At 42.9% G+C, this 22182-nt stretch overlaps 1 protein-coding gene across 1 annotated transcript in view; it reads right to left on the minus strand.

Annotated features, from left to right (window-relative positions):
- The window catches only part of GCM1 (glial cells missing transcription factor 1), a 45642-nt gene that overhangs the window by 14969 nt on the left and 8491 nt on the right, over window positions 1-22182 (minus strand). Inside the window, exons 2-4 of the mRNA XM_075864131.1 lie at window positions 8546-8798; window positions 7692-7804; window positions 2359-2487 (exon numbers count right to left, since the gene is read on the minus strand). Coding sequence (XP_075720246.1) covers window positions 2359-2487; window positions 7692-7804; window positions 8546-8798 — 495 coding nt within the window. The remainder of the gene's footprint in view (window positions 1-2358; window positions 2488-7691; window positions 7805-8545; window positions 8799-22182) is intronic.

A 22182-nucleotide genomic window follows, 5' to 3' on the forward strand; every position in this document is an offset into this window, starting at 1 on the left:
TAATGAGGTGGTACACCAGACAGAGAAGAAATTGACATGAGAGGAAGTGGGCCAGCTTGAGGGCAGACAAATCAACCCCAGCAGAAGATCTGACCAGAAGACCAATCTATAGATGGGGAGTGTTGTCTGAGCCAGCGTAATCCCAAGAGGAGTGGACTGCTGGAACGATAAAGGAGCAGCAATATGAAACACTCCCACTTGAAGCTGAACAGGAAACGGCGGCAACTGACGTGACCCTGTGTGATGAGCAATCTCTTAACAAATGTGAGACATAGAGGTTCTTGGAGCGACAAGAGAGGATGAAACTCTCTGCAGCACCAGAGTCCATGAAAGCATGGCACAATTCATATAGAGCCTTAAAGCTTAGGCATATGGCTCGTTTTTTTTCCACTTACGAGACACAGACCCTGGATCAAATGGTGAGACCTCTCTTCTTGACAGGGCCATGCTAACCAATTGCTGAAGGTAGGAGCCAGACAAGGATAACGGTGAGTGCTTTCCTTTTTTTTTTTTAATGTTTCCTGGAAACGAAAATCCACTATGGTAGGTCAGGAGATCAGGTCGTCTATGGCTGAGGGAAAATCGAGACCCGCCTATTTTTCCTTGATATTGCTCAATAATTCTGCATAGAAGGTTGCCACCAAAGCCTTATTGTATCATGCCAGTTTTGATGCCAGGGTATAAAATTTTATGTCATATTCACTGACCGTGGAGACTCCTTATTTCAGATATAAAAAGAAAAGAGGCACCAGAGGAGGTAGGATTAGGATCCTTGAAGATTCTCCGAAATGTAGCCAGGAAGGATGTCAGTGAAGGCATAATCGCATCATTTTGCGAGGTAACGCCCAAGCCATAGCCTCTGATGACAGCAATGAAGTCACAAACGCCTCTTTGGTACAGTCAGACTAGAACTGCTGAGGGCAGAGTTAAAAGTGTGTTGTGCACTGGCTAATAAATTCTTAACAGGCCTTAGGATCCCATCAAATTATGTAGGTAGATGAAGCAGAGGCAGCAAAATGGAAGGCGGTGGTGGTGGTGGGGGGGGGGGTGGAGATTTGCTGAGCTACTGAAGCAGAGCGGCGGAGCAGAGACTGTTGACTACAGAGCATCCAAGCGACTAGAAATGTCTTGAAGTGCTTATTTAATTTCTCACTTGCAGGAGCCTAGCTGGGCCACCTTTTGGGATACATGGCTTGTGGTTACAGTTCTCACCGGAGATGTGGGTCTTCTAAGTCTCAATCGGTTTTGCACTGGCTAGATTGGGGTGCAGAGTCAAAGAACTCTTCCTGTTCTTCATTTTTAACGCCACAAGGAGGTATGGACTTTCCAGTTCGGATTACATTTTACGGTCCCCCAAAATAATTAAGTCAGGAATGGAGCCAATAGTCTCCACTAGAGAAGCGATCAGGCTGTGACAAGCCATCAGGCTGCGACAAGCCAGAGGATGATATGGTAATCGTAGTTAGAAAGCGAGGCTGAGTCAGAGAAAGGAGTAAGACAACATGACAACATGTACCAGGCAAGTCCAAGTAGCACGACGGAAGCGAAATCCGAGCCAAGGTCAGTCAGGATCCTTGTTAGGGTCAAGTTCAGTGTTAAGGTCCAGAACAAAGCGCACAATAAGGATCTTCAGACGAGGTCTACACGCTGAGTCCCCTTTAATAGGCTACCTGGGCTGACATCATTAAGAAGTGGCAGTTGCCATGGCAATCAGATGCGGTCAGCAGCAGGAAGGAGGAGAGCCGCATACTGGGGGATCAGGTCTGCGGTTTCCAGCAGAGAGAAGTACTTAAGCGAGGAAAGTTTAGTCAGGTTGCGTAAGGCCGCAACTGCGGAGGGGACATACTGCTGAAATGAAGGGAAGTGAGTAACAGTTTCTTTGTTTAATAGGTACATCTTTGGGCTTCAGCAGTTGCTTGCAATTGTTATCTCTGTAAAAAAATGTTAATTTTTTTTAATGTTTTCTAGACAGTATTGCACGATCAAAACAAATCATCAACTCAATAATGCTGTTACAGATCCCAAAACTTGCATTCATCCTCCACCATTCTCTACTGATTGTTGTAGACATGATTTGAATAGTCTTTCATTGCTTCAGCTGCATACCTACTACTTTGTTACTTCTATATATCTAAAATTAAGACTCCACACTTTAGATGTCCAATATCGGTGTTCTAGTGGAAATTTTCTGTGAAATTCTCCTTTCAGGGCAATAGTGTTCAGTTCCTCCTAACAGTGGAAGAATGGACAGAAATACCTTTTGATGTTTTTTTCAGATCTGAAGTAAGAATTTGCACACGCACACGCACACGCACACACAGACACAGACACAATAACAACCTGCAGGCAATTCCATACCTCAATATTTCTGTTTCGCTTAAGCTCTGTAGATGTCGATACAATAGATGTGCGCTTCTTGTAAGCAGGCTTTCTGCCTTCTGATTCTAGTTTTGTTTCTGGTTTTGGATGGTCATGAACACCTTTTGTCTTAAGATAAATAAAAGATAAAATAAAAACATATACTAGTATCATTAAACAGCTTTCCCCATAAAATAAATTAAAACACTTGTATATACAGGGCTTCCTACTGAAACACAGCTCATTTAAACTTATTGGAGCCCTATGCCAAGTTGTGAAAATAGATCCTTATAGTGAAGAGATTCTTTAGATCACAAAGTGTTTCATTCATGTTTATAGATAAATACATCCTAGAACATAAAATGGTTGTGGTTGACTATGAAATGTGTTTTGTTTTGTGTTTTCTGGGTGTGACATATTGCATGTGCCTGTAAGCATCTGCTGTTTATTCACCCACGTAAACTATTTTGGCACACAATTTATTCTATTTATAACTTTTCACATATACTAGTCCTTTCATATAGATTAGTCCTAAATTTCTTCAGTCCCAAATTGGTACAAGACCGAAAATTTGTACTGTTTGGGAATATGAATTTGCAGTGTGATGTGTCCTAGAAAGCGGTAGATTGAGGATATTTATTTTTCTTATTGCAAAGTGTGGATTACCCATTTGGTTGACTGGCAAAGGGGTAAGAAAAATTCCTTTTCACGAAGACTCATTATTCTTATGATCATGGATCACTGGCTATGGTTACCTATGCCACCCTACAAATTAGTGAAAGAAAGTTTATTTAAACCAGGGTGCTACCATGAAGGGTAAGTTGGCATAGCTGAATATGACGGTGTATGATGGGCATGGGAAAAAAAGTCAGACAAGCAAAAGACTGACATCTTTGTCAAGGAAGTTGGAGACATAGTTGAAAACCTAGATTTATCCTTTAGTTCACATATCCATCAGGGCTCTATACTGACGTTCCGTCAGAGCTTTCCATCAGAATGGAGCCCTGACTGAAATAAACGGAAACCATAGGCCTCCGTTTCCATCACCATTGATTTCAATGGTGACAGATCCGATGCCAATGGTTTCCGTTTGTCTCAGTTGTGCAAGGGTTCCGTCGTTTTGACGGAATCAATACCGCAGTCCACTACTTTGCAAATAATAAAAAAAATTCAAAACAAATCACACTGCAGTTATCAGCAGCAAAGCGCCTATTAGATTAGTTAGGAGAAAGGAAATTGATAAACTTGTGACAGAGCCTCTTTAAACTGAAGCAGCTGACAATCTAAAGTGTATGGGGGCAGCCTTAAAGGCTATGTACACTTTTTAAAATGTGTTTTTTTTTTTTTTTTTTAAAAATCAGTGTGTTTGGTGCAACTTTTTAATTACTTTTTATTAAAAATTACTTTAGCTTTTTGAGATACAGCTGCTTTGTATCCTGTATACAGAGCAGGTGTATCTAGTGCTGAATCCTGTATTCGTCAGGTTAGCGGGACTAACTGTTTCAGAGTCTCAGTGTCTCTGATACACAGGATCGAGCGGTTATCGATTATATCAAAGTTATGAACTTAGATGTGATCGGTAATAGGTCGATCCTGCGTGTCAGAAATACGCAGGACCTGCTGACACTGAAAGCATTAGTGCCGCTGACCTGATGGATTCAGGATTCAGCGCTAGATACAGCTGCTCTGTATACAGGATACAAAGAAGCTGTATCTCGAAAAGTAGAAATAATTTTTAATAAAAAGTAATTAGAAAGTTGCACCAAACTCGCTCATACACTATATATATATATATATATATATATATATATATATATATATATCCACGAAGAAAATCCAGCAGCACTCCGATGATCAAGATGAATAAAGTGACGTTTATTGTGCCAACATGGCAAATGCAACGTTTCTGTCCCACCTTGGGACCTTTTTCAATGCTTGAAAAAGGTCCCAAGGTGGGACAGAAACGTTGCATTTGCCATGTTGGCACAATAAACTTCACTTTTTTCATCTTGATCATCGGAGTGCTGCTGGATTTTCTTCGTGGATATATGTATGGTCTTTGGATCGGGACTATCAGCTGGCACCCTTCACTATTTGATCTCGTACTTGGAAACAGTGCTGCTGTCTTTCTACTGGTGTGTGTATATATATATATATATATAAATTATATAAAACACGTTTTCAAAGGTGTACATAGCCTTTAAGGTCCTCCTATACGGCCCAATATGAAATGTCCACAAAGAGTTCTCCTTTGCTTATTATCTATCGCAGAGCGAGAAACACAATAACCACTAGTTATATAAAATATAGAGTGGGGTCTGTTATCTCTGTTGTAGGTCGGCTACAATAGGGTTAAAGGTGTTTTTAAAACATTCACAAACACTAATAGGACAAATAATTATAATATTAATAATTTTATTGCTTGCAATACCAAAGGAGTTACATATATGTTGATCTGTCCATGTGGACTTGCATATGTGGGTAGAACCGCAAGAAAATTAAAAACCCGGATAGCCGAACATTGAAACAACATTCGGAAGGGTAAAATTTCCCACAATGTGTCCGCACACTATGTCAAGTTCCATAATAAAAATCCAAATGGAACTAAGTTCTATGGGATTGAGGTCATTGAAAATCATTGGCGAGGTGAAAATGACATTAAAAGAATGAGTCGGAGAGAATCCTATTGGATATATCATTTGAAGACTTTATGCCCTTTGGGATTGAACTCAGATTTTGAACTCAAATGTTTCCTCTAAATTAATTAATTATTAATAAAACATCCTTAAAACAACATCTCTATGAAGCCGTCATCTAACCGCAAATAAATGGGTATTTTACCTGAGGGTATGCATTTGTTATGTGGTTGTCAATCGCTGATTTATTCTTTATATATACAATAGTGGGAGAGAAGTCTCTTAATAAGTACATATTTTTAAGTAACATTCCCATTAATATTTCATGTGGGTCATTCTGAAATAATTTTTATGTTAGGACATAGCTATGACATAGTATTCAGGTATTGGTCCAAAGGCGTAGCTTTGGATTTTTATGAATGAAGAGGATGGGGTATACAGATTAGACATTTTGAATTAATATCCATATGTATTATAACTATTTTTATGCGTAATAATGTGATCATGCTGAGGCGGAAAGAACATAATACTTTTTAGTCTAGCAGCACGGAGTAAGATATTTATATGCTATATTTTGTTATGCGGCATAGTATGTGGGAATAATTACTTCTCCATAACACACTTGCTATTTGCATTGTTTTTGAATATAGACTTGATGATTTTATATATTCTAATGTATCTTGAATTTCAATATTTCTGTATGTTGAAATTTGGCGGCTATTTACGCATACTAACAGTACACGCCTATATGCCCCAGAGGAAGCCGAATGGGCGAAACCCAGGGTCGGGCTGCCAAACTTGGCATGCCGCATGAGATTGTTATATGTCTTTTATACTGCTTTGTCTTGTAAGTATGGATTAAAAACGTGGAGTTTGTACTTTTCCAAAGGTGGGGTACTATCTTTTTTTTTTTTCGCCCTTGTTAGAGATCTAGACCAGCGATTGCAAGAACTTATACAGCACGCTGCTATATTACTTTGTGGAACTATAAGAACCAGCAATACAGAGATACACACTGGTGGAAGTTGGAATTTTCTTTTCTGCATGCAGGCTGGGGGAAAGGAGAACTCTTTGTGGACACTTCAGACTTTTTGCTTGCAACCGTCTGAGCGGTAAAATCTATGATTTTATTTCTATCATGCCAGGAGCACGTTAGGGAGATGTGCTGCTGACATCAATAATATTTCTTGCTGCATAAACAATACAATCAGCAGATGAACTAGCGTTTGCTCATTCATCGGCTGAACGTTGCCCTGTTTACACAGGTCAATGATCAGGAACAAGTGTTCATATGAACGCTCGTTTTCCCGATTATTGGCCCATCTAAAAGGGCCCTTACTGTCCCCTTATATTCTGCAGATGAAGGATTGGGCAAGTTGAATTTCAACATGCCTAAGGATACATTCACACGTGACAGATTTGTTGCAGACATTTCTGCCACTGAAAATCAGTTCCATTCAACTGAATGGGTTTGTTTTGTTGGCAAGCAGTTGGATTTCTGCAAACCCTGTTCAGATAATTGGGACAGTGGCAGAAATTTCTGCAACTAGTCCACGTGTGAATATACTATAATATTTTGTTCCCCCATGAAATGAGCACTCGTAGATGTTTCTGACAAAAGTTTATTTTACTTTCCTATTACAATAATAATATGTTTGTCAGATGCTTCTAGGTGATAGGTCAGGGGACAGGGGCTAACTACCTCATGTGTATGTCTGACTTTACTTATACCACGTTCAAAATATCTAGCAAATGCTACTCGATTCACTGCCTTCCATTCTTCCTTATTACTACCTCCTTATTTAAACCTTTTACTCACCTCACTCGGTTCCAGCGGTGCGTCTCCCAGAGTGGCGACATCCCTTCCTCTCTATGTACAGTCTTTAGCCGCAGCCCTGCTGGAGCCGGCCACAGCCCATCTCCTCTGCGCATCATTGGGTTGCCAGGGTGACCTATTAAGGGGGGACTCCAGACATCACATCTCGCCTGTAGATCAAGGTACATCTTTGGTTGCCTATTTTTCCTATTGCTATTGTGCTCAGTTCTAGACACTGATCTTGGCCTTGTTCCTGGATTATGCTCATGTCTCACCCTTTGCATTTCTCACTTGGTTTCTTTGGTTCTACTCCTGGTTTCAACTCCAGGCCTGACTACGGTTCTATCACATCCTTCATCATTCCACTTTCAGACTACTATTCGTTGACGACTCTTGGCTAAGTTCCTGACTTCGCTACAGCGCAACTGCTATTGATCAGTGATTCTTCTGAGGTCTGCGACCTTGGAATCCGACTGGAAATGTTCATACCACCTTGCGGGGGTATAGGGTGAAGAACAAGGAGATTCCAAAGACTCTGAACCCCAGTCTAGCCAGCACTAAACCGATTGGGACTCAGAGGGTCCATAAACATAACCAGTCAGATACATGCATTTTCTAATTTGTGGGTATTACTGTTTTAGCAGCTGTTAGAAGATGTGGACCCAGGTTTTATTTAAAATTGGAGATCGAGCTGGTGTGAATAGAAGGCTCATGAGTATTCACTAGTGTAAGGGGCATAATTGTTTTTTAATGATTTCTAGAACCTTGCTCTAGAAAATAAATCAGTGTGCACCATTTATGGGACATCATGCCCCACACCCTCCCACATCACCAGAAGTGCTGACACATTTTTAAGTTTGGTTTTTTGGTTTGTTTCTCACCTGAAAGTATATGAATGACCCTTCATGTCTCCAGAAGTTGGTAACTGGAAATCCACCATGGCCACGACACGACACTAAATTCAAAGATCCTTTACAGTTTGGGCATAATTTACCTGGAAAAGTTAGTAATTGTATGCCACTTAATATTGAGCTTAATAACATTGATAACCAGTAGTGAACAAATCTAACCTTTTTTCAGGTTGATATATACGGTTTCCAGTTCACATATGTACACTACTTTTATAAATAGTTCTCTATTAATACTTAAGAATTCCATATTTATTATTTTTTTACAAAAAGCTAGCTACTATACGCTTGAATTCTACAGCCAAAATGTGTTCAACATACACTATTGCATTGTGTAAACAGGGCAATGATCAGCCGATGTACGAAAAAACGCTCGTTCGTCGGCGGATCGGATCTTTTATGCAGCAAAACAATGGTCGCTAGTCGGCAGCACATCTCCTTGTCTAAACAGGAGATGTGCTGCCGACATGATGCAAATGCATGGGGACGAACGATGGTAGTAATGATCTTTTGTTCCCATACATTACTGATCATAGCTCCTTGTGAATGGAGCAAGCGAGCACCGATCGACGTGCTATTTCGTTGATTGGCACACGTTTTTCCGTCCAGTATCACATTACCTCTATTGCCCTGCCATCTGTGACAAAATCCTCTGTTTTACTGCTTTGACTTATCTTAATGATGTGTAACCCTATTAGGTTTTTCCAGGTCTATTTTGGAAAATGAAATTATAGAGATGTAGCCTATCATTAGGATGTTGATTGTCAGACTATCAAGTGTTTGCTTATAAGATTAGTAAAAGCCTCTGTGAATACATCTGTACTTACTTTGCTGCTTTTGCCGTGCTTTGTCACATATGGCAGGCCTTAGGTATATCTTCCTGCCATCTGCAGTTGTACAGTCATTGCTGCAGACAAGGACACCAAGACAGGACTTCTTCAAGATTCGTGAGTTATGATTGTTGGTATTTCGCATTGCCCAACCACTTAGGTGCCTGTGTGCGTTTTTGTCTGTAGAGCTATAAATATGCTTCACGTAGGAATCTGGCCACGCTTGGAACCAATCTGTTTTTTCCAAATCCTGACAAAAATAATATAATGAACTTTTTGGTTATACATTTATTTAGAATATGGTACATACATTTTCTTGTTAATTATACAAAAGATCATGCATTCTAAAATCATTCTAAAAACACAAGTACCAAAACTTTTTAGTAATTGCAAGTACTCTACAATGGATTAATGAAGGAAAACATCTTCATGCTGAAAACCCCATGTGTTTCCAACCGTAAATTGCCTTAATATGATCTTACATGTAAAATTCAATAGGAAAACATAGGCAAATACAAAGCATTATAGGAGTTACTTGTACAGGGAGCATCTATCAGTCCAGGGCATTCATACTGACTGAATATGAAGAAAAATCTTTGTTTCGCCATTTCAATTACAGAATGCAATGAGCACAAAGGACTGGTAACGCCAGTTTTATAAGATATGAAATTAGAGCCTGCAGTTGTGACAGACAGGTTAATTCTAGTCTGAACATCCTCTCTGTACATTAGGGATGATAAAGTTGAAAAAAAAAAATCTGACTCTACCACTTTATTGTAAGAAGAGAATCTTCTCAAATATTGCTATGTCATGCATTCGGAATGTTCCCGGGACTAAATGTAGCTGAAACCTCAGCGAAAACACAATTGCAATTCAGCCTAAGATTTTTTTTGTTGTTGTTATATTTTTATTCTGTTTCAGGCACTGCCTGTCATATTCTGTGTGGTATGCATTTTATTTATTATCTTGTGTCCTGCAGTGTTCTTTTTTTATATAAAGTGGTTAAACACTTATTCTGTTGTTCATCTATATGTTTTTTTAAGCCTTTGTGAAAAGCAATACGGCTATCAATAAGCTCTCTAAGGCTTTGTTCACATCTGCGTCAGGGCTCCGTTCCGACATTCCGTCTGAGCTTTCCGTCGGAACGGAGCCCTGACTGACACAAACGGAAACCAGAGTTTTCAATTTCCATCACCATTGATTTCAATGGAGGCGGATCCGGAGCCAATGGTTTTAGTTTTTGTCTCCATTGTGCAGGAGTTCCGTCGTTTTGACTAAATCAATAGCGGATTCGACAACGGTACTGCCATCGGGCCGGGCCACAGTGATGAAAGAAAAGGGGCCCGCCCGCTTCTTTAAACATTTGAATAAGGGCCCCAGCGTTCGTTACTTGGAGAAAGGAACAAACCCTGCAATGTATAAGGCCCATTCCTTACTATGAAGTAATTAACGCAGCATGAGAAGCAGAACCTCTGTGTGGAGAGAGCTGCCCCCCAGACCGGTCCCTCTCTACACAGCCAACTGGACCTGCAGGCTGGTAAGTATCACCCCCCCCTCTCCATCCTGCTTCACATCCCTCCTGACCCCACTTGTAGAATATATAAAGTAAGGTATTTTAAAATGTTTGTTTTTTGGTTCCCTAGCGTCGCTGCAAAAATGACGCAGTTTTGCTGCAATTTTATAAAAATTGCAGCAAACCCGCGTGATTTGTGCCGCGTTACGGAAATCGCATAAAAAAAGGTTACAAAACAAATAGTGCTATTAGGCTATATTGTCATAGTGCGCTCAAATTACTTTTTTTTTGTGGCAAAAAAATGGGATTTGATCGCACTGTTTAGCTAGATTAAGGCCTTATTCAGATGACCGTGTTTGGTCCATGATATACAGACCGTGTATCGACCGTATTTCCCGGACTGACCACAATTCAGGGAGCCAGGCCTCTAGCATCTATCATTATAGATAAATAAGGAGTCCCTGCCTCTTCGCGGGACTACTGTCCCGTATTGTAATCATGTTTTCAGTACGGGACCGTGGACTGTATTCTCACGGGGAGGTAGGGACTCCTAGCATCATAGATAACGGTGATGCTAGAAGTCCGGCTCCCTGAACTGTGGTCGGTTCGGGAAATGTGGCCGACACATCATCCATCTATCACAGACCGAACATGGACATCTGAATAAGGCCACTTGTCTCCTATTTTTGGTGCGGATTGCGCACTGAAAATTCACTACAAGTTACTATATTCAGATGAACGTAACGGCCGTATTTCATGGCCGATTTGCACCCGTGCGGGACCCGTTTCCACAGATCCCTCATAGACTTGAGTCTATGGAGGGATCTGTGAAAATCAACAAAAATAGGACATGTCCTATTTCTTTACAGGCCCTTCACACGGTCTGTTACAACAATGACCATGTGAACAGCCCCATAGAAATACATGCACACGGCTGTTAAAAAAAAAAAAAAAAAAACATCCTTCACACGGACGATTAACACGTTCATCTGAATAAACCCTAAGGGTATGTTCACATGCTAAAGTAAAAACAGCATTAAAATACAGAGCTGTTTTCAAGGGAAAACAGCCTCTGATTTTCAGCCGTTTTTAAAGCATCAAACGTTTTTTTATGCGTTTTTTGGAGCTGTTTTTCTATTGACATAATGAAAAACGGCTCCAAAAACGGCTCAAGAAGTAACATGCACTTCTTTTTGCGGGGATTTTTTGTAATGTATTTCATCCTTCACAACGTAAAGGGTATGTGCACACACACTAATTACGTCCGTAAATGACGGACGTATTTCGGCCACAAGTCCCGGACCGAACACAGTGCAAGGAGCCGGGCTCCTAGCATCATACTTATGTACGATGCTAGGAGTCCCTGCCTCGCTGCAGGACAACTGTCCCGTACTGTAATCATGTTTTCAGTACGGGACAGTTGTCCTGCAGCGAGGCAGGGACTCCTAGCATCGTACATAAGTATGATGCTAGGAGCCCGGCTCCCTGCACTGTGTTCAGTCCGGTACTTGCGGCCGAAATACGTCCGTCAATTACGGACGTAATTAGTGTGTGTGCACATACCCAAAGGGTATGTTCACACGATAGCAGGCATTTACGTCTGAAAAGACAGACTGTTTTCAGGAGAAAACAGCTGCCTCGTTTCAGACGTAAATGCTCCTCCTCGCATTTTGCGAGGCTTCTCTGACAGCCGTAAATTTTGAGCTGTGCTTCATTGACTTCAATGAATAACGGCTCAAATTACGTCTGAAAGAAGTGTCCTGCACTTCTTTTGACGAGGCTGTATTTTTACGCGTCGTCGTTTGACACACACACACACATTTATATATATATGTGTGTATATATATATATATATATATATATATATATATATATATATATATATATATATATATATATATATACACACACACACACATACAAACAAACGAGGCATGTATACATATATATATATATATATATATATACACACACACACACACACACACACACACACACACACGAGGCATGTATACATATACAGACACACACACGGCATGTATGCATATTTTTATATATATATATATATATATATATATACATATACACACACACACACACACACACAGAAGGCATATACACACACATGCGAGGCATGTATATATATATACACACACACAGAAGGCATGTATACATATATACACACACGAGGCATGTATACACATATAGACCCACACGGCATGTATGCATATATATATATATATATATACATACGCACACAGGAGGCGTATACACACACACACACACACACACACACGAGGCATCTATACATATACACACACACACGGCATGTATCCATATATATATATATATATATATATATACACACACACACACACACAGGAGGCATATACACACACACACACAAACACACACACGGCATATATACATATATATATACACACACACACACACACACAGGAGGCATGTATACATATATATATACACACACACACACACACACATATATATATATATATTACAGGGTGGGCTATTTATATGGATACACCTAAATAAAATGGGAATGGTTGGTGATATTAACTTCCTGTTTGTGGCACATTATTATATGGGAGGGGGGAAACTTTTCAAGCTGGGTGTTGACCATGGTGGCCATTTTGAAGTCGGACATTTTGTATCCAACTTTAGTTTTTTCAATGGGATGAGGGTCATGTGACACATCAAACTTATCGAGAATTTCACAAGAAAAACAATGGTGCACTTGGTTTTAACGTTACTTTATTTTTCCATGAGTTATTTACAAGTTATGGGTGACATTATGGGTGTCAGGTCCGAGCATTCCTAGATGAACAGTTTCCTGGAAAGTGTTGGGAGGCTGCAGGGCCATGTGCACCCGCACATGTCGCACAACCCTAAGGCCGGTCCTGGATCACACATTTATCCCCCAACCTGTGTATAGGGGATACGTGTGTTCTGTGGGACCACCCCTTTAATGGTAGAGCGGGAAGATACCACCCTGCTCTGCTGTAGTGTACCGCTAGCCGAGCCTCCGGCCATGGGCCCTGTAGCAGCCGCTATGGTAGTTACGCCACTGGCCCCTTCCCTTTATATCTACTGCCACACAGCCCCCTACCCTTGTATATACTGCCACATAGCTCCCTCCCTTTGTATATACTGCCACACAGCAATCCCCCCTTTTATATAGTGCTACACAGCCCCCCTCTCTCCTTGTATATAGTGCTACACAGCAATTCCCCCTCTGTATATTACCACACCACAATTCCCAGCTGTATATTACCACACAGCAATCCCCCCTGTATATTACCACACAGCAATTCCCCGCTGTATATTACCACAAAGCAATTCCCCCCCCTGTATATTACCACACAGCCATCCCCCCCTATATATTACCATACAGCAATTCCCTCCTGTATATTACCACACAGCAATTCCCCCTGTATATTACCACACAGCAATCCCCCCCCCTGTATATTACCACACAGCCCCCTCAAAAACAAAAAAAGATTATACTTACCTTGCCCTGCTCCCGCGACGGATGGAGCGCTACACTGCCTCTCGGGCGGGACGCATGTGCAGACTGGCGTGATGTGACGTCATCAAGCCAGCCTGCGCAGGGAGTCTTCCCAGCGCCTTATAGGCAGGCTGCAGGCCTAACGTGGCCTGCAGCCTATAGTATTCATTTGTAGCTGCGTCCTGAGTACGCACATACAAGTGAATGTGGCTGTCGCTAGCACCAGAGCCCCCTCCGGTGCTAGTGACGCCACTGCATCCACCTGTGACAGTGCGCAGGCTTTAAACATTAGTGAGCGGGTGGACTGTGGAAGGTGCGCAACCGCACACCTTATAGGGAACACTGCTCCTAACGTACACGATAAAAAACAAACGATAGTTCATAGGGCTCCATTATGTCCTTTTAGCCTATGTCGGGCTGGTATATGTTGGTATACCTTACTTTTGAAGGATGTAATAGCGTAGTAGACTATGATATTCCATCCTGAGATACCACAAAAAACGTATACCACTCCTGACATTACTATATGGATATTGATGTCAGGAGCTTCCCAATGCAGACAGAGAATCACAAGTGCTCTGCCCGTGGACTTTGTCCCTGGGAATGCTCCTGACATTACTGTCCATATATGTAAAGTGACATCAGGGGATTCTCCACGGCCGGAATCCCTGGCCAGAGACTTGCCGTTGCTCTGGCCGTGGACTCAGGCTTTGCAAAGCTTCTGACGTCACTTTATGTATATGAACATTAGGAACAGCGCCAGAGTCCCTGGGTAGAGCGCTAGTGGAAGGCTCCAGCCCTGGGAAAGCTCCTGACATCACTGTCCATCTATGGATAGTGACTTCAGCAGTATCCCATGGCCATTCCCCGGGGAACGTATCCCACTATATGCCATATATATGGGATACGTTTTGGCTAAATAGATCAAAATCCAGGGCATTAACCAGTCACTGCCTTCTCCTTGGTTTAGTTCACTGTAATTGACATCAGCACCAAAATCAGTTACTGCATATACCGTACAAACTTGAGTGCCCCCGGTAATGGAGGGGGAGGGCCCAGACATCTTGGATGTATGGAGCCCAGAAATTCCTGATGACGGCCCTGTCCACAGGGCCGTATTTACCACTAGGTACCAGTGCCTAGGGCGGCTCCTTGTGGGGGTGGTACCAAATAGCATTTTTTTTTGTTTTTTTTTATCAACCCCCTCAACTGTCTCCCGCCAGTCCGGCATCTTTTACAAGTGTGGGTAGGGATGTGTTTCTGGCGTGTATGCAGTTGGCAGAGGGAGGGAGACAAGCAAACAAGTAAGGGCCTGTTTACATCATTGGCTTTCCGTTCCAGAGTTCGGTCATAGGTTTCCATCGGGTGAACCCCGCAACGGAAAGTCAAACTGAAACCACAGCTTCCGTTTCCGTCACCATTGATATCAATTGTGACGGAAACATTGCTAATGGTTTCCGTTCGTCACCATTCCAGCAGATTTCCGTTTTAATGACGGAATCAATAGCGGAGTCGACTGTGCTATTGATTCAGTCGGAAAAACGGAAACCTGCCGGAATAGAGACGAACGGAAACCATTAGTGATGTTTCCATCACCATTGATATCAATGGTGACCGAAACGGAAGCTGTGGTTTCACTTTCCGTTGCGGGGTTCACCCGACGGAAACCTCCGGCGGAACCCCGGAACGGAAAGCGAACGGTGATGTGAACAGGCCCTAATGCTCCACTCTCTCCTCAGCATTTTCAAGTGAGCGCTGCGCTCATTGGTGGGACTGCAATCATTCTGCTGCTCCACTAATCATAGTCTGGAGACACTCACAGAGCATTGCTGAGGAAGCCTCCGCTATCACCACCCTCAGACCGCCCTGCAAGTGTGTGTAAGTAGTAGTAGTAGTAGTAGTACTTATACTGTTTAAAGAGGCTATGTCATCTGATTATAAGTGCCCTATCTCCTACATAATCTGATCGCCGCTGTAATGTAGATAACAGCAGTGGTTTTTATTTTGAAAAACGATCATTTTTGAGCAAGTTATGAGCAATTTTAGACTTATGCAAATTAGTTTCTTAATAGACAACTGGGCGTGTTTTTACTTTTTACCAACTGGGCGTTGTACAGAGGAGTGTATGACGCTGACCAATCAGTGACCAATCAGCCTCATACACTTCTCATTGTTCCAGCCCAGCTTCTTTCACTACACAATCACACTGGAAGCTGGGCTGGAACAATGTCCGATTTTTCAGTGGACCCTTCACACGGTTCGTTGAGACAATGGCCGTGTGAACGGCCTCATTGAAATACATGCGTCCGTGTGACAGCCGTTGTTACATAATTAGTACGGTTGAAAAAAGACACATGTCCATCAAGTTCAACCAAGGGATGGGAAAAGAGAAGGTAAAAATTTTCTACACATAGGAGCTAATATATTTTTGTTCCAGGAAATTATCTAAGTCTTTTTTAAAGCCATCTACTTTAGCTACTGTGACCAGCTCCTGCGGTAGACTATTCCATAGATTCACAGTTCTCACAACTTTTTTTCTCCAGATGGAGGGAGTGCCCCCTTGTTTTTTGAGGGGGTTTTACATGGAACGGGATTTCACCATATTCTTTGTATGTGCCATTAATATATTTATATAAATTAATCATGTCCCCCCTTAGTCGTCTTTTTTCAAGGCTAAATAGGTTTCATTATTTTAATCATTCCTCATAACTTAGATTCTCCATGCCCCTTATTAGCTTTGTTGCTCTTCTTTGTATTTTTCTAACTCCAGGGCACCTTTCTATGAACTGGAGTCCAGAACTGAACTGCATATTCTAGATGAGGCCACACTAATGCTTTGTAAAGTAGTAATATTACATCCCTGTCCCGTGAGTCCATGCCTCTTTTAATACATGACAATATCTTGCTGGCCTTTGAAGCAGCTGATTGACATTGCATGCTGTTATTTAGTTTATGATTTACAAGCAGTGGCGTAACTACCGCCGTAGCAGCGGTAGCGACTGCTACAGGGCCCGCGGCATGAGGGGGCCCGTGTCACCCGCCGGCACGGGCCCCCACCATGGCCGGAGGCTCCGCTAGCAGCCGCTACGGCTGCTACAGCGCGACGCCACTGAACACTACGGCAGAGCAGGGAGGTATCTCCCCGCTCTGCCATTAAACAAAAGACATGTATCCCCTATCCACAGGACAGGGGATACATGTGTGATCGCTGACAGCGATAGGGAGAACGGGGGACTGAAAGTCCCCTGAAGTTCTCCATCACAAACCTCGGACTTCGGGGGTCTGTGTCGGCAGCTCCATAGAAATTAATGCAGCGCCGATCGCGCTTGTGCGCATGCGTGACCAGCGCTCCTTTCATTTCTACAGAGCTGCCGACACAGACGCCGGAAGTCAGAGGTTAGTCATGGAGAACTTCAGGGGACTTTCAGTCCCTCGTTCTCCCTATCAATGCCAGCGATCACACATGTATCCCCTATCCTGTGGATAGGGGATGCATGTTATTTGTAGGACACACTATAGGTTGCATTTTGGGGGGGGGGGGCGCTGTATGGCGTTCCCTGCAGGGGGGGGGGGGGCTGTATGGCGTTCCCTGCAGGGGGGGGGCGCTGTATGGCGTTCCCTACAGGGGGGGCTGTATGGCGTTCCCTACAGGGGGGCTGTATGGCGTTCGCTACAGTGTGGGCTGTATGGCGTTCGCGCCATACAGCCCCCTCTGTAGATAACGCCATACAGTCCCCCTGTAGATAATGCCATAAAGTCCCCCTGTAGATAACGCCACACAGTCCCCCCTGTAGATAACGCCACACAGTCCCCTCTGTAGATAACGCCACACAGTCCCCTCTGTAGATAACGCCACACAGTCCCCTCTGTAGATAACGCCACACAGTCCCCCTGTAGATAACGCCACACAGTCCCCCTCTGTAGATAGCGCCACACAGTCCCCCTGTAGATAACGCCATACTGTCCCCCCTGTAGATAACGCCATACAGTCCCCCTCTGTAGATAACGCCATACAGTCCCCCCTGTAGATAACGCCACACAGCCCCCCTGTAGATAACGCCACACAGCCCCCTGTAGATAACGCCATACAGACCCTCCTGTAGATAACACCATACAGCCCCCTCTGTAGATAACGCCATACAGTCCCCCTGTAGATAATGCCACACAATCCCCCTGTAGATAACACCATACAGCCCCCTCTGTAGATAACGCGGCACACAGTGTAGGAGGCTTGAACATTCAATCCCCTCCTTTCTCCTGGCACTAGCCAGGATAAGGGAGGGGGGATTCTGTGGGCTCACTAGAGCGTGTGTGTTTACGCCAAATTTGCAGCATAAAGCAATGTGGTTGCTTTACCACATGCCAATGCTGCAATTTTGGGAACTGCTCCCTCTAGTGACCAGCACAGGGAAATGTTATAAATTAGAATCTAATTTATAATATTTCCTGACATGTGAAAAAATGTAAAAATTTTTTAACAATGTCTAACCATGTATACACTAACTGTTTAACTAAAAAAAAAAATTTAGACGTCTATGAGGGACAGTGTCAAATGCCTTTGCAAAGTCCAAAAACACTATAGCCCTCTGTCTAGGCTTCTGCTCACCTCTTCATAAAAACAAATCAGGTTGGTTTGACAACTTCTGTCCTTAGTAAAACCGTGCTGGCTGTCACTTGTAATACTATTTTTTTGTCACATAATCCTCTATATAGTCCCTCAATAGCCCCTCAAACATTTTCCCCACGATGGATGTTAAGCTTACTAGTCTATAATTACCTGGAGAAGACCTAGAGCCCTTTTTGAAAATAGGCACCACATTCCCTTCGCCAGTCCCTTGGCACTATACCAGTCACTAGAGAATCTCTAAATATTATTTTAACAGCCGTCGCACAGATGTATACAACGTTCATCTGAATAAGCCCTTATGCTGTGGTTTTCTATAAATAGCTGAAAAACTAATCTGTACAGCATATAGCAGTATTATATGTATGTACAGTAAATAGCGATATTATATATGTGCATAGTATATAGCGATATATACAAAAAAAGCAAAATAAAAAACTTTAAAAAATGCCGGCATTTCAAAATCTCCCTCAATATTTTGAGGCACATTTTTTGCACCAGACAAAAAATGCTGTGTGTACTCCACCTTTCTGTGACACATATGTATTTTACTTCAGTACGGTATTTGGGAGCACTGAGCATCACAACAGACACATTATTAGGGGTAACAGCAAGATGCCACTATTAATGGGGGCAGCAGGAGGAGGCATTTGTGAAGAGGGTGCGGTTGTGCTTAGAAAGAATGGAGCCACAAAATGTCTGTGCGGCAAACTCTGGAGTGGCGATTCGAAGCTGGAAGAAGTTGTCATGACAGTCTGGGCCAGATGGAGAAGATAGGGAAAGCGAATGACTCCAATCAGAAAAGACGTCACCTGTCATTCACTGGATTTATTTGTTTATTCTGCCTTTGATTCCGTTTCATCAGTATTTTACTATTTTGTCCAGTCTGCAATGTTGTGATACTCTGCAAACAGCAGCCTGGGTGTTCTGATCTTATCACTGTAATCAGTCTCCGTATGGTGGTAACTTTGGTATTCCCATAGTGTCACGGCATGGCGGTGTTATCCAGTCATGGTACAGTGGGCTTTAACCGATTCAGGACCGGGCTATTTTGAGCCTTCAGGACAAGACAACGTTTAGCCATTTTTAACACGCGTTAGTTAAACGGCTATGACTTTTTTATTTGTTGGGCTAGCAATGGGGTTTTTGCGTTTTTTTTTTTTGTAGACAATCAGGTATCTTTTTTATCATTTCTATACACATCCATTTTGCTATTTTAGCATTTAAACTTTGAATATAACAGTAAAAAAAATATGCTTTTTTACATTTCAGCTTATTTTTTCTGGTAATATTGTTTTACCCTAAAATAGACTTTTTATTTGTGATAGTCAATGTCTACCGTAAATTTTTATATATTGCATGTCTATTTTAGGATAACTGGGTCAGGGCTAGTGTTACGCTAATGATTGGCGGGGGGGAACTTTTTTTTGGGTGGGTATTTTATGTGTATTATTATTACGTGGTTTTTTTTTGCACTTTATTTTACTTTTATTTTTTTATTATTATGGTCTGTCCCTCAAAGGTCATAAAAGATCTTTGGGGGACTTTATTTTTTCTTTTTTTTTCTTTCACACCTTATTGTTCCACTGTAACTGCACAGCAGCTCCAGTTACAGGGGAAATCAGCCCTGATATAGTGACTATTGTCACTGATAGGACTGTGCTGGGTCTGGTTAGACCGAGCAGCAGCCTGCCACTAACGGCACATGGCAATCATGTGACCAGTCATATGATCACTGGGATCATTGAGCGCTGTGTAGATGACATCAGAGAACTCAGAAGCAGCAAAAGCTGCCGCTATCTTCTCCTCAGGGTCCCCGGCAGTCACTGACTGCTGGGGACCCGACATTCAGCTGCCCGATCGCTCGGGCAGCCAGTTAAAACCCGTGCCATAAATACACTATGGTGCAGGTTTTAAGGACCCAGAACGCTAGACGTATATACGGTCGGAAACCGGTTAATGGGGGCGTATTCAGGCTTAGTGCCTAGGGCAGCTTGACCTCTAAATACAGCCCTGCCTGTGTCAAAACGCATCACCAAATAAAACTGGAATATCCTAATGTACCCTGACTCCAATGAATAGTAGTTCTACCAAGCTTAACTATAAAAAGGGGCTCTGCCCACTTGATCCTTGCCTGAGTGTTGTTGTATACCTAAAGTTTGTCTTACAAATGGTCTCCTAGTGTTTTCCAGTTCCCGGTGTTACCTGTTCCTGCTGCCTGTACCCTGTATCCCGTGCTACCGTGCCTCCGTGCCATCTACAGTGAAAGTCAAGTCGTGTCTTCCGCTGCATCTACTGTACCATCTACAGTGAAAGTCAAGTTGTGTCACAGCTGCTGTCTACATTGCCTCAGGTACCCGTTCTGGATTATAGACATTGCTTTGTACCTAGTTGGCCAGCTGCTATCCCGCTACGCGGTACGGCCCAGTGGGTCCACGACCCGTGTCGTGACACCGACTTTCAGATCAGTTCTACCTCTGTTTTTAATATATGTAAAGCAGGTTGATTTGTCATCTTGTATTTTTTTTTTTACTTTTAACAATTGTCCACACTTTAAATGAAAGCATAAAACGAATTTATTTTTTTTTTAACATTTTCACCATTCTTAAATCTCACATTAAACCTTTTACATGTGATTCTGAGTATGTAACCCTGAGGCTGGGGCTAGACACAGACATTTTTGCCTCTATAGCTCATTTGCTAACTTCACTATCAACTTTCATGAATTTGTGTTCAACTTTATTCCCTCCATATTTCTCATAGATTTTATGTTCTACAAAATTTGCATGAAAATCTCATGAAAGTGTCATGTACATACGACTTAATGTATTTCTGTAGACTGCACCTTTCGCATTACAAAAAGTCAGTGTGTTGCCCTGGCCTTATTCAACTCGAAACCTGAAAATTCAGGTGTAACTGTAATGTCGGGGTAGGGAGACAGACAGGCGAGCCCTAATCTACCCGCCACTCAGTCCCTGCCTACTTGCACGGCCCGTCCTAGGCGACGGCGTACAACTGGGCGACGGTCCATACGCTCAATATGTGCATGACAGACAAACAGACAAGGGTACACAGAAGCAAAGGGAAATGGGGCAGTTGCCCACTGCAACACGGTGAGCATCAAGAGTAGTGAACGAGCCGAGTCAAACCAGGAGTGTACGAGGTACCAAACGCAGAGCAGAAGCAGAGACCATTCTTCCTGCGGAACTCTCTACGTTGTCGGGGGGACACGGAGGCCCCGAGTTGCATAGGTACCTCCGAGTCTTCCGTGGAAGAGCGAAGCGACGGAACCTCGGGAGGCATCATGGGGGAGTCAGAGGGGAAAACACAAAAACGTTCAAGTTGTCGTTCCCTGAGACGTCGGTCAAGTCGTACCGCTAAAGCCATAACCTGGTCTAGGGAGTCAGAAGATGGATAGCTAACTAGCAGGTCTTTCAGGGCGTTCGACAGACCCAACCTAAACTGGCACCTTAAGGCAGGGTCATTCCACCGTGAAGCTACGCACCACTTCCTAAAGTCAGAACAATACTCCTCAACAGGTCTCTTACCCTGACGTAAGGTCACCAGCTGACTCTCGGCAAAGGCAGTCCTGTCAGTCTCGTCATAAATGAGTCCGAGAGCAGAAAAGAAAAGATCAACGGAAGAAAGTTCAGGGGCGTCAGGAGCCAAGGAGAAGTCCCATTCTTGGGACCTTTCCTGGAGCCAAGACATAATTATACCCACCCGCTGGCTCTCAGAACCTGAGGAGTGGGGCTTTAAGCGAAAATAGAGCCTACAACTCTCCCGAAAGGAGAGAAAAGTCTTCCGGTCCCCTAAGAACCATTCAGGCAACTTGAGGTGGGGTTCAAGAGGTGCGGTGAGGGGCACTACCATGGTAGCATCAGGCTGGTTGACCCTCTGAGCCAGGGCCTGGACCTGTAGGGAGAGACCCTGCATTTGCTGAGCCAGGGTCTCAAGGGGGTCCATAG

Source organism: Rhinoderma darwinii, chromosome 4 (assembly GCF_050947455.1).
Source record: "Rhinoderma darwinii isolate aRhiDar2 chromosome 4, aRhiDar2.hap1, whole genome shotgun sequence".
Classification (NCBI taxonomy): Eukaryota; Metazoa; Chordata; class Amphibia; order Anura; family Rhinodermatidae; genus Rhinoderma; species Rhinoderma darwinii.